At 39.7% G+C, this 14,653-nt stretch overlaps 1 protein-coding gene across 4 annotated transcripts in view; it reads right to left on the minus strand.

Moving 5' to 3' along the window:
• Window positions 1-14,653, minus strand: part of prpf40a (PRP40 pre-mRNA processing factor 40 homolog A) — a 123,620-nt gene that overhangs the window by 34,670 nt on the left and 74,297 nt on the right. For all 4 annotated transcript variants that reach the window (XM_084310734.1, XM_084310733.1, XM_084310736.1 and 1 more), the window contains exons 9-13: window positions 9,243-9,288; window positions 8,399-8,629; window positions 6,548-6,653; window positions 3,913-3,977; window positions 2,092-2,256 (exon numbers count right to left, since the gene is read on the minus strand). In XM_084310734.1, coding sequence (XP_084166860.1) covers window positions 2,092-2,256; window positions 3,913-3,977; window positions 6,548-6,653; window positions 8,399-8,629; window positions 9,243-9,288 — 613 coding nt within the window. The remainder of the gene's footprint in view (window positions 1-2,091; window positions 2,257-3,912; window positions 3,978-6,547; window positions 6,654-8,398; window positions 8,630-9,242; window positions 9,289-14,653) is intronic.

Here is a 14,653-nt window from a genome sequence, read left to right on the forward strand (position 1 = left end):
CACCAGTCGATCGGCGAGTCCCCCCCTCTGGCCGTGTGTCACTGACTTTACCAGCCAGACATCCTGCCCGAGAGACTGAGGACTAGCTGCTCTACTTCTGCCGTTTCTTTAGAGTAGATTACATTCTAATGTATCATCATCATCATCATCATCATGCGGCACAAGTACGGTACAACTAAGAGAAGTTTGGTGTCCGACCAGAGTGCAAATGTAACAGTAAAGTGTAACAATGTACAGGTGATTAAACTGGGCGTAAAATATATAAGTTAGTTCTACCGAGTAGAACTAACTCCCGAACCATGGCTTCTGTGTACCGTTACACCCCTACTCAGTTACTCAGTAGTACTCATTTATATATTTTATACCCAGTTTAATCATCTGTATATATGTGCTAGAGTAGACAATACATTTGAATTGTATCTAATTCTGCTGCAATGTGCATTTCCTGTGTAAACTGGATTAATTTAAAAACATACTATATTTATGCATCTCATTGATGCCCGTATTACATGAACCCGTTGCTTGGTTGGATCCATGACAGTGTACATGAGAACAGCGTGGCTCCCAGGCCCGGGGCCACAGAGGTCGGCGTGGGGCCTGTTATGTGATGTGGAGCTGCATAATGATGGCGTGCGACTCAGGAGGACTGAGCGTACAAGCTCTCATTGATCACATCTGCTGCGTAGCCCATTCAGGGAACCACACATCAATGGCAGTGGAAGAAAAAAATTATCCCATACAAACATTACATGGGAAATGTATGTTCCTAGCACTGGGCGATATACTGTGATAATAATATACTTTATTTCTATAGCACCTTTCATACAAGAATTGCAGCTCAAAGTGCTTCACAGCGGGAAAAAAGAGGCACAAAATGTGCAGACATATAAAATCAGTTTTTAACATTAGGATCTAACATCCCAATAGGCCACCTTGTTCATGGTTTCGATTCTATGGCAGTTTTAAACTAAACAATAATAAAAATAGTATAATGGTCCAATAGTGCAGTGCAATAGAATAGTTCTGAATTACTGTTTAACAGTTTAAAACTGTCTTTAACTTCCCTGTTTGATATGCACAGTTTAGAAGAGACTGTAGAAGAGATTTGTATAAATAAAGCTGCAATAACTTCTTATTAATAAGCAGGTTAATACTTTATAATACCTGCCATCAGAAGGTACATTTATAGTGGTGATTTGTGGCCCCCTAGTGGTCAGAAAAACCTTATTGCAGCTTTAAGGATTTATTTTTATAAGACACATGGCAAATGATATCGGCTCACATATGCAAAAGAACGCGTTAAAATACGCAATTGATTGATTTGTAAAGTCAAATCAAAACAATCACTTCACTTCAATTTCCCTAAAAATACATACCCAAGTAAATAGAAGATTGCTCCACTTCTACAAGGGCCATTTGCATGTTCCTGGTATCTAGGGACATCTATGGACCTCAGGGAATGTATTCCCAGGGTCGGAAATATTGTGTCTGTTGATGCTGACAATGACCAAAAGTGAAAGATGCCACTGAGCTCATTCAGCTATTTCTTGAGATCAAGTATAGTAAAAATCTAAGCAAATGGACAATGGGCAGATCATTTACAGGGGTTTTTGTAGACATAAATCTGGATGTAGTACCCCAGGCACCCGGTAGATATATTTAGCTAATAACTAAACAAACGTAGTGCTGAAAATATACACTTTGACTGCTGTTTTGATAGGGTGTGGGTCTTTACTCTTGGCTACATTTGATAAAGAAACACAACATCACTTAATACGGACTGTATTGATCTATTTGTGCAACGTTAATTAAATTTGTGGTTAATACTTTATAAGCAACAACAGTTTCTTCCACAATATCATCATTTCATCCCAATAACATGATCCCATTGATAGATGATAAAAGGACAGTCAGGTCAGGTGAGAACTAAGCCTTTCAGGGGCTTTGATTGAACACAAAGTGTCATGCATAAAAGCCACCACTAGGGACAGAGTGGCCTACTGTGGGCAAGTGAATGAATGTCAATGACTGACATCCAGCCCAGCCCCAGTGAGCGCTATCCATTCCAGAGATGGGCTCTCTAGGACTTACTTGTATCTGGTGGTTGAGGTCATCTTGTCGTGGTTCTCCAGGTACCTCTGGTAGGTCTCCTTGGACTCCTTGTATTTGATCCTGGCCTCCTCCTTCTCCTCCTTCTCCGTCGCGACCTTGTAGGCGTTGAACGCCTGCTTCTTCTCACTCAGTTTGGGCAGCGCACTTCAGTGACGAGAGAAGAAACATGCTTTTGTGTTTTACACACAGTATATTCATCATGTGTTTTCACACAGTATATTCATCATGTGTTTTACACACAGTATATTCATCATGTGTTTTACACACAGTATATTCAGCATGTTTTACACACAGTATATTCATCTTGTGTTTTACACGCAGTATTTTACACACAGTATATTATTTATGTGTTTTACACACAGTATATTCATCATGTGTTTTACACACAGTATATTCATCATGTGTTTTACACACAGTATATTCATCATGTGTTTTACACACAGTATATTCTTTATGTGTTTTACACACAGTATATTCATCATGTGTTTTACACACAGTATATGCATCATGTGTTTTACACAGTATATTCTTTATGTGTTTTACACAGTATATCATCATGTGTTTTACACACAGCATATTCTTTATGTGTTTTACACACAGTATATTCATCAAGTGTTTTACACACAGTATATTCAGCATGTGTTTTACACACAGTATATTCATCATGTGTTTTACACACAGTATATTCATCATGTTTTACACACAGTATATTCATCATGTGTTTTACACACAGTATATTCATCATGTGTTTTACACAGTATATTCTTTATGTGTTTTACACACAGTATATTCATCATGTGTTTTACACACAGTATAGTATATTCAGCATGTTTTACACAGTATATCCATCATGTGTTTTACACACAGTATATTCAGCATGTTTTACACACAGTATATTCAGCATGTTTTACACACAGTATTCATCATGTGTTTTACACACAGTATATTCTTTATGTGTTTTACACAGTATATTCATCATGTGTTTTACACACAGTATATTCATCATGTGTTTTACACAGTATATTCTTTATGTGTTTTACACACAGTATATTCATCATGTGTTTTACACACAGTATAGTATATTCAGCATGTTTTACACAGTATATCCATCATGTGTTTTACACACAGTATATTCAGCATGTTTTACACACAGTATATTCATCATGTGTTTTACACACAGTATATTCATCATGTGTTTTACACAGTATATTCTTTATGTGTTTTACACACAGTATATTCATCATGTGTTTTACACACAGTATAGTATATTCAGCATGTTTTACACACAGTATATCCATCATGTGTTTTACACACAGTATATTCAGCATGTTTTACACACAGTATATTCAGCATGTTTTACACACAGTATTCATCATGTGTTTTACACAGTATATTCATCATGTGTTTTACACACAGTATATTCATCATGTGTTTTACACACAGTATATTCATCATGTGTTTTACACACAGTATATTCAGCATGTTTTACACACAGTATATCCATCATGTGTTTTACACACAGTATATTCATCATGTGTTTTACACAGTATATTCATCATGCGTTTTACACACAGTATATTCAGCATGTTTTACACACAGTATATCCATCATGTGTTTTACACACAGTATATTCATCATGTGTTTTACACACAGTATATTCATCATGTGTTTTACACAAAGTATATTCATCATGTGTTTTACACACAGTATATCCATCATGTGTTTTACACACAGTATATCCATCATGTGTTTTACACACCGTATATTGCAGTATATTCATTCATTATGAGTGTAGGGTACCTGTATCGAGGGTCGTTGATGATCATTTTCATGGCCTGTTCCCACGAGGCGTTAGACGACACGCCCTGAAACCCCAGGAGAACAGGACTCAATTATAGCGGGAATGGGTTCTGTGATACATCTCGTACCGGTGCATTTACATATATATTACATATCCAATAAGACACCAACAACACAACAAGAGGGTGTATGGAGTGGATTGATAGATGCATGTGGACGTGTGCATCATCAGGTGCTGCTTTGTTTCCCAGCGGACAAGTATTTTTCTTAGATTACTAATAGATGCCTGCTGAGTTAAGAGCTGTGAACCTCCAATAATGCAAAAGAAACGCAAGCGACAACTTATGTAAGTGCCCTTTTCGGCCACTCTCCTCTCCCCTCCTCTCTTCTTCCCTCTGTTGCCCTCTCCTCTCTCCCCCCGCCCTCCCTCTCCCCTCTTCTCCCCTACCCTCTCTCCACCCTCCTCTCCTCTCCTCTCCTCTCTCACCTCTCCCCTCCCCTCCCCCCTCCTGGAGAGCAAATCCTTCATCCATTATGAAGTGATTTCTGCTGTGTGCGGCGCGTCGGTCGTCACGGTTACTCTAACCCACCAAGGCATGCCGCTCTCGCTCGCGTCTTAATCCCACGCAGCCCCACCGCGCCCGATCCGACAACGCTGATCATAAAAGAGAGCTGTTACCATCTCGCGGGAAAATAGCAAGCAATCTCAGAGGAGAGCTTTGTGCACCAAATTAAAAATACCTAAATATAGAAGCTGCGGAGACCGGCACGCAGACCGGCCACCTCGCTGCCGAACGCACACACACAACATAAACGGTGAGCGCAACAGGGGCTTAACGACGACACTAAGACCTCCCAAGGGCTCGTGAGTAGGGGGCTGGATTAGACCAGAAGATCAAACACTGAGGTCTGAGCTGGCTGGTAAACAGTCACCATCAGGCATGACCACATAAGATTTATTTTAAATAGGGTTAAACGTTTAATCAAATGTATTCGTATAGCCCGAGATCACATGGAATGGGCTGTAGCCTACAAGTGTTTTTGTACAAGTCAAGAAGAAACACAATAGATCAAAAACAAAAAACACCATAAAATCCACATATGCAACACTCCCAGACTTTCCCCAATGAAGATGAGGAACGACTCACTAAAAACCTAGCGATAGGGGAGCTCCCGTAGCTCACCGCATATCTCGGCGCTATTTCTGCGTCGGGGAAAACTGTGCTCGTCACGGATCTGGGGTACACAAGTTCGATTCCCGGACCCGCCGTATTTTCTCAGTGTCTTCCCCTGCTCTACATCCCATTTCAACCTGTTTCTGTTGGTCATGCTTGACCAGAAAAGCGATAAACGCTAAAAAAAAAACTAGCGATAGGGGGGGAAAAAAGCATCACAGGTGGCGTGGAGGAGAGAAACCTCAGATGGGCTGGTCAAAGGGGATCCCCCAACAGGATGTCAGTGATGATATAGTGTTGCAATGGATGATCGATGGATGGATGGAGAATAGAACAGGCGAATAATTGGTATGAATGTAATAGGGCTGACCCCTATTAGTCGACTAATCGATCGAAAGGAGCCGTAGTCGACTGCCAACCTCTTACTCTAATGCAAAAAATAAAATAAAAAATAAAAGAATATTATATACCGTAATTTTCGGACTATAAGCCGCGCCTTTTTTCCCATTTTTCGACTCTGCGGCTTATATAACGGTGCGGCTAATCTATGGATTTCCGGTCTGGGGGGGGATGAAGAGTTTATCGCCGGCCACTAGAGGGCAGCGCCTTACCAGTATCCAACCGGACATGCCTTGCTCCGTTATGTTATTGCTGAGCGGCCATCTTGGTTTTCACGGACATTCATTCACTCGCCTCGAGTCGAGACGTTCATTCACGTGATATGTTTACTTCACTGTTATTCACTGCGGCTTATAGTCCAGTGCGGATTATATATGTACACATCATTCAATTGAGCTGCTGCGGCTTATATTCAGGTGCGCCTTATAGTCAGAAAATTACGGTATTTTTTTATCGGCTAATCCAAATCCTTAGTCAGGGACAGCCCTAGAATGTATATACCATGTATTTAACTTTAATTGAGGGGACAATATTCAATGCCCATGAAAATTGGCATAATACTGACACCGACTGTGTCCAAAAAGCCTGTCTTCTTAATAGATTCTGTCCCACAACTTCACATTCAGAACAACTTCACTTTCAGAACAACTTCACTCACATTCAGAACAACTTCACTTTCAGAACAACATCACTCACATTCAGAACAACTTCACTTTCAGAACAACATCACATTCAGAACAACATCACATTCAGAACAACTTCACATTCAGAACAACTTCACTCACATTCAGAACAACTTCCTATTCAGAACAACTTCACATTCAGAACAGCTTCACATTCAGAACAACTTCACATTCAGAACAAATTCACTTTCAGAACAACTTCACTTTCAGAACAACATCACATTCAGAACAACTTCACATTCAGAACAACTTCACATTCAGAACAACTTCACTTTCAGAACAACATCACATTCAGAACAACTTCACATTCAGAACAACTTGATTGATGATCACACTACGATGAGAAAGGGTTAAGGTTAGGGTTGAGTGAAGCGTTACCTTCTCCTTCAGTAGCTCCTTGAAGGCCTGCTTGGCTTCTTCCTTTGTGTTCCACTTGTACGTCTTCTTCTGCAGCTCTGGGCGCTCTTCCTTCAGAGGGACGGCACTGAGGAAATAAAACGCATTTAGTACTTCAGTGGTATTTAGTACTTCAGTGTATATATAGTACTTCAGTGGTATTTAGTACTTCAGTGTATATTTAGTACTTCAGTGGTATTCAGTGGTATTTAGTACTTCAGTGGCATTTAGTACTTCAGTGACATTTAGATTTAGTACTTCAGTGGTATTTAGTACTTCAGTGATATTTAGTACTTCAGTGACATTTAGATTTAGTACTTCAGTGATATTTAGTACTTCAGTGACATTTAGATTTAGTACTTCAGTGTATATTTAGTACTTCAGTGATATTTAGTAGGGATCCTCGATATTGGCTTTTTTACCGATACCGATATTGTCCAACTCTTAATTTCCGATACCGATATCAACCGATATCACATTTTCACATTCTGCCGATAATATCGGTAGGCCGATAATATCGGACATCCCTAGTATTTAGTACTTCAGTGTATATATAGTACTTTAGTGGTATTTAGTACTTCAGTGTATATTTAGTACTTCAGTGGTATTTAGTACTTCAGTGGTATTTAGTACTTCAGTGTATATTTAGATTTAGTACTTCAGTGGTATTTAGTACTTCAGTGGTATTTAGTACTTCAGTGGTATTTAGTACTTCAGTGACATTTAGATTTAGTACTTCAGTGGTATTTAGTGCTTCAGTGACATTTAGATTTAGTACTTCAGTGGTATTTAGTACTTCAGTGATATTTAGTACTTCAGTGTATATGTAGTACTTCAGTGTATATTTAGTACGTCAGTGTATATTTAGTACTTCATTGTATATGTAGTACTTCATTGTATATGTAGTACTTCAGTGATATTTAGTACTTCAGTGGTATTTATTACTTCAGTTCAGTGTATATTTATTACTTCAGTGTTATTTAGTACTTCAGTGATATTTAGTACGTCAGTGGTATTTAGTACGTCAGTGGTATTTAGTACTTCAGTGATATTTAGTACTTCAGTGGTATTTAGTACTTCAGTGTATATGTAGTACTTCAGTGTATATTTAGTACTTCAGTGTATATTTAGTACTTCAGTGATATTTAGTACTTCAGTGGTATTTAGTACTTCAGTGGTATTTAGTACTTCAGTGGTATTTAGTACTTCAGTGGTATTTAGTACTTCAGTGTATATTTAGTACTTCAGTGGTATTTAGTACTTCAGTGGTATTTAGTACTTCAGTGTATATGTAGTACTTCAGTGTATATTTAGTAGTACTTCAGTGTATATTTAGTACTTCAGTGTATATTTAGTACTTCAGTGATATTTAGTACTTCAGTGTATATTTAGTATTTCAGGTATTTAGTACTTCAGTGATATTTAGTACTTCAGTGTATATTTAGTACTTCAGTGTATATTTAGTATTTCAGTGGTATTTAGTACTTCAGTGATATTTAGTACTCTTCAGTGTATATTTAGTACTTCAGTGATATTTAGTACAACATGCATGGAATGTCTCTCTCTCACCTGGCTTTAGCCTCCAGTGCTCCCTCCTCTCTTTCTGTCTCTCTCTGTCTCTCTCTCTCCCTCTATGTCTCTCTCTCCATCTCCGTCTCTCTCTCACCTGGCTTTAGCCTCCAGCGCTCCCTCCTCTCTTTCACCCCCCCCTCCCTCCTCTCTCTCTCCCCTCCCTCCTCTCTCTCTCTCCCCTCTGCTCTCCCTCCCCTCCCTCTCTCTATGTCTGCCCACCCTCTATCTCTCCCTCTCGCCCCCCCTCCCTCTCTCTCTCACCTGGCTTTAGCCTCCAGCGTTCCCTCCACGGGGACCACAGGCTGCTCCGCGGCTCCGACCTCAGCCGTGTGCTGCACGGCCCCCTGGGACAGGTGCTCCTCGGAGACCACCGCCGTCATGGCCGTCATGGCCTCCGCCTCCATCATGGTCACCATGGCAACGCCGGGATCCGCCAGGGGGCGCATAGCGGGGGGCGGGGCCGTGCCGGGAGCCGCGGCCACCTCCGTCGTCCTACAGGATCAGATCAGTTATGAGTGACGGCCCGGTTGTCCTGTTAGACCTGGTGTCGCTCCAGAGAGAACTGGGTCAGAGCGCACATGTCACAGCGGCCCGCCTAAACATGCAATGAGTACAACGGAACGCGTGTCTTTGATGAAGAAAAAAGGGGAAAGGTTTACGATCACAGGGTTCCCAGACATTGCAAAATGAAATTCAATGACTTACAAGTACTTTTCCAACTATTTTTCATTTTAAAATGGCATTTAAAAGGATACAATTCACTTTTAAATGCAGTTAAAAAAAAAAAATTAATAATAAAGGATCCAATATTTATGGCTTATAACCAATTTCCGACAATTTTATCATGGATGAACAAAACTTTCAATGCGAATGGTCGATTTGAATTTCAAGGACTTTTTAAGCACACATTGGCTGTTTTCAAGAAATTCCAGGACTTTGTTTTTTAATCAAGCACTTTAAGCATTTCAAGGACCTTGTGCGAACCCTGCTTTGAAGAAGGGAAAAGGGGAAAGGTTTACTTCATCTTTAGAGGAAGACGTTCACTGTAATGACGCAGAGTGAGTGTCGGCTGTGAGGAGACTGCAGGTAAACAGGAAGCTCTTACCCGTTCTCCTCGGCTTTGATCATCGTCGCAGGGAAGAGACGCAGGGCTGTTAGGAAAAAACACCTCGTGGTTATTATCTCCTCATCTTTAAAAAGCACCGGAGCTACTGATGTCCTCCTTGCCATTTAAACTAATGGGGGAAACAGTGGCGAAGCAGGGCGCCGCCTTGCATCACAACAACCAAACGGCCCATTGAGGAGTGTGTTTATTATGTGCACATTAGTAATCTGCATAGATAATGTTGTTTGTTGTTTATTTTGGATCCCCATTAGTCTTTGCCGTGGTGCAGACTAGGGCTGCACGATTAATTAAAAAGAAATAGCGATCTCGATTCATAGACATGTGAGATCTCATTTCTAAATTATATAAAAAAATTAAATAAAAATGTACTTACAAAAAATTGTAATTATATATAAATAAGAATAGTGTGAGAGAATTGTGATCTCAATTCTTGAGAAAACACGAATTCACATTTTAGCAGGAATCATGCAGCCCTAGTGCAGACTACTCTTCCTGGGGTACAGACGTAACGAATATAACATTAAAAACATTATCCAGCTGCACACGGATATCTAAAAAGCATGACATAAAGTCATCCTTTTGTGTTAAATGGCTGCATAAAGCAAGCATTTGTTGACTCTCATGTTGATAAGAGTATTAAAACTTGAAAAATATCTGTTTAAGGTAGATTTAGAACAGATAATAAATGGACAATCATGCGATTAATCAGATTCAATATTTTAATCAATTGACAGCCTTAATACAAATATACCTATAGAGGCCCACCATTATCAAAAGGATAAAAACGCAAGAAAGCTTACAGCTTATTTCCATTGCAGTCCTTCAGATGTCTGAGTAATATGCACTGCCACTGGTGAGTGTATGCCTGGATGTGTGTAGGTGTATGAGAGTAAGAGTGCATGATACAACATCCACAGTATTATAAGATACAATATTACACATATTGCAAAATACACCATTACAAAGTGCATGTTATAAACAATAGGGAAACAAGTCCAGGCACGCACTCCAGGTTTTTCAAATTTATTGGCAGCCTGAAATCATGATGTTTCGGTGTGAACACACCTTCAGAAATGGCTTGCATGAAGGTGTGTTCACACCGAAACGTCATGATTTCAGGCATTTGTTTTTGCATTTGTAAACCAGCGCCTGGTATCATGACTGTGCCTATCATTTGTGTACACCAGTTGTGTGCATATAAACATGATGGTTTCTTTAACCGTTTCGTGGCCAACCACGTATATATACGTTATTGGGCGCCATCCTTAACACTTTGATTGCCCAACCCGAGTTTTCTCTGGTTTACCCCCCGCGGGTTGAATGCCCATCACGAGAATATTCGTATTTTCTCTTTTTTTTTTTTTTTGCGATCTGAATTCATATTTCATCAACCGAGTCTACCGTTGGAAATTCAGCCACCCCAGGCGCTCAGATGTGAAAAAAGCGCCCCCTATCGTCTCCCAGATGGTAATTCAACCTTTTGGATTGAACTCAATGAAAATGGAGAAAAAAAAAACCCGGGCATACAAGCATTAGAAAATGTCCACAATGCTATTCACAAGAATAGAAAATAAATTGAAAAGCCTAATAATAAGCTATACATAGCCTAAACTGCCGTGCTGAAAGCTAGTAAACACAGCATCTCTATGGCTTAGTCACAAACGTGATTCATACAGAGACATTTGCCCATTTAATGGTTCATACATACTGTAGACAACGGAAATCTATTTTATTTTTGTTAAACAGCCTACAATATGACATAACCTAGTTCTAGATTATGATAGGCCATAATCAGTCTCACTCATCAAAATGTTTTCTAGGTAACTTATGGTATCTCAAACTAATTAGGCCCTCTGCTATGACAAATGTATAATAATTAAGGCTGTCAAATATATCGCGTTAATATCGCGTTAACTCCCGATTCTATTAATGCCACAAATTTTTTTAACTCAAGATTAACTAATTTTATTTTTTTTTTTTTTTTTTAACTAGACTTCACTCAGGTGTATTATTGATGCTCTCATTGATACTATGTTTGTTTCTGAAGTGTGTGTGTGTGTGTGTGTGTGTGTGTGTGTGTGTGTGTGTGTGTGTGTGTGTGTGTGAGGGAGAGAGGGGGGTGTGTGATTAATCAGCCCTTGTGTGTGTAAATGTAACAAGTTCCTAACGTTTTCTTTCCCCTATTATTTCATGCACACTTTATTCATTGTTTTAAATTATTATTTTCTTTTAAGTTATTTTGTGCATCACTCTATTTTGAATTTTATGCAAATTTGCAATGCATGAGGGTCATCCTTTTGTGTTAAATGGCTGCACAAAGCAAGCATTTGTTGACTCGCATGTTGATAAGAGTATTAAAACTTGGAACTTGAAAAAGATCTGTTTAAGGTAAAAAATTTTTTTTTTTTTTTAAATGTGATTAATTTGCGATTAATCACGAGTTAACTATGGACAATCATGCGATTAATCAAGTTAAATATTTTAATCGTTTGACAGCACTAATAATAATACAACCATACTTTGTCTACCCCTTGAATTTATTTTAACTACAGAAGTCTGCTGCATTTGGCTCACAGAGTGACTCCCCCCACTCAGAAGCAACCTAACCTCAGCTTTTTTTTTAGCAGCATATTAAGTACACAAATTAGTCCAAAGATGATAAAAGGCTCAACAGGGCAGTCTCAGAGTTCATCTGTGTGGACCAAGTTCCAATATATATATACAGTTGAGAAAGCTGGGTTCAGAAACCTTGTACAGCAACTGTTTTGAGTGCAAACAAAGTTCTCCAGCATTTTGAATGCCATTGCTTTTAATTTTATTTATTTATTCTCGTCATTGTTCATTGTTGTGTTTTAAAATAAAGAACAATAATGACATCTGAGTGTTTCCCTGATTTTGAGGAAAAGTATCAAAAGTATCGAAATTAATATTGGTATAGTATCGAAACTAAAATGTTGGTATCGTGACAACCCTAGGAATATAGCATCGGGCGGCCGGGTAGCGCAGCGGACTAAGCGTCTGCCTACCACCACAGAGCCAGTGGGATAGAATCCGGCTGTGGTGCCTCCGGCTTGGCCGACCGTCCATACTAACACAATTGGCAGTGTTAGCGGGTGGGAAGCCGGCGTGGGTAGGTCCTGTTCGTTGTAAACAGCAAGTCCTACAGTTCGGTCGGGGCGCCTGCACAGCAAGGGAAGGATCTGGGAGAGGTAGTGTGACCTTCCACACGTTACACTCTCCCAGTGAGAGTCCGTGCTGCCAGGTGAAAAGAAGCGGTGGGCTGGCTACACATGTGTCGGAGGAAGCATGTGATAGTCTCCGCCCTCCCAGACCGACGGTAGGGGGTAGAGTGCGCAATGACCAGGAAGGGGATTGGGGATTGGCAATTCCTCTAATAGTAACCCCGGCTTGTATTTGTTTCAACTGTAGCGGATACCAGGCTTGTATTAGGAGGAGGCATGTATAAGAGAGAGGCCTATATTTCTAATTTTCAAACAGATCATAATGAATAAATCAACATTTTGTGTCAGTTTGAACCCAGTAAAATGTACTGGGTTCATTTATTGAAATCAAGTACTGTATGAAATACGGTAGTAAACAGTGAAATTACAGGTGGTCAAAAAAAGTTAAATAAAGTAAAATACCGTAATTCCTCTAATAGTAACCGGGTCTCAAATACAAGCCGGGTCTCTATTAATGGCCGGGTGCACTCTTGAGCTAAGCAATTATAAGCCGGCCTCCTAATACAAGCCGGGTTACTAATATACTGAGCTGCATACTGAGCTGCTAAGGTAAAGTTACTTGATTTCACTTTGAAAACGTTAAAATGACCAGTGACCACCTGTAATTGCACTGTTTACTATTTCATACAGTACTTGGTTTCAATAAATGAACCCAGTACATTTTACTGGGTTCAAACTGACACAAAATGTTGATTTATTCATTATGATCCGTTTGAAAATTTGAAATATAGGCCTCCCTCTTATACAGGCATCCTCCTAATACAAGCCTGGTATCCGCTACAGTTGAAACAAATACAAGCCAGGGTTACTATTAGAGGAATTACGGTAGTGCAATCACAATACTGGTATAATAATAATAATAACTTCATTTTATACAATTCTGAGGTAGGCTTACTCTCTTGGTAAACATTAACACCATACCATTATATGGTATTTACTGCACAGCCAGGCCAGCATATAACAACAATAACAAAATATATTATATATGGTAAATCCGTTGAGGGAAATACCGTAATTCCTCTAATATACATGAAACCCGGCTTGTATTAGGAGGCCGGCTTATAATTGCTTAGCTCAACAGCGCACCCGGTCATTAATAGAGACCCGGTTTTTAATTGAATACCGGTTACTATTAGAGGAATTACGGTATATATAAAAAGGAATATAGCATCAGCCAATGGACATATCGATCTACCAGATGGCGATCAATAACTGGGAAATTCTTCTTGGAATCCAACCGGCCAGAGGTAAGAGCGATTTGACGTCAATGGCCTTGTTCTCTTGTTCTCTCCACCCGGTCAGCGTATGTTGCAATAACAAATGCCGTTATTGGTAATCAATAATCAGAAACGACCCCCCCCCCCCCTTCATGCATTCATGGTGGACCATGATACCGATCATATGCATTTTGATTTTTAACTCTAGCTTGTGTAGGGGCGAAACGGCAATCGATTTAACGTTATTAGCTTAGCGCCCTATAACTAGCTTTGCAGGAATTACCCTAGACCATTCCGATATAACGTTCATATTCACAAGGCTATAAAATGGGAACGTATTGATGAAAAAAAAAATTCTTTATGGCATATTGAAGGGAAGGTTTATACTGTCAATTGACAATGGACACATAGCAATAATATAAAATATAGATATAGATTTTGCTCTACAAACAACCTCACGCACAGTGAAAACTTGTAATGAAAAGCTGGCCTCAGAGTGGGATTAGACGGCCCTGAATGTGTAAAAAAAAAATTATACAAATATTTTATATATATATTATATAATATCCTGGTTGCCTAAATTCTTATCCCAACCCATGTTTGCTTCCGCGTTCGCATTTTGCGCTCTGATTGGCCACTGACGTTTCTGGTCGCGCCTATCGTGTGACGGCAAGTTCTTTCGCCGGTTAAGCTTAGGCACTCTTTCGAAGTTGGTTAAGGTTAGAGTTTGTCTTAGAGCAGGGCGATATTGTGTGACGGCAAATTCTTTCACCGGTTAAGCTTAGGCACTCTTTTGAAGTTGGTTAAGGTTAGAGTGTGGATCGTAGGCGTTAGGTAGTTTGCTGCTGGTCGAGGCGGAAATGGTCGCGTCACGCGATTGGGCGCACATGTCACATGATCAGAAACGTCAGTGGCCAATCAGATTGCAAAC

Source organism: Notolepis coatsorum, assembly GCF_963971535.1.
Source record: "Notolepis coatsorum genome assembly, chromosome: 3".
Taxonomy (NCBI): Eukaryota; Metazoa; Chordata; class Actinopteri; order Aulopiformes; family Paralepididae; genus Notolepis; species Notolepis coatsorum.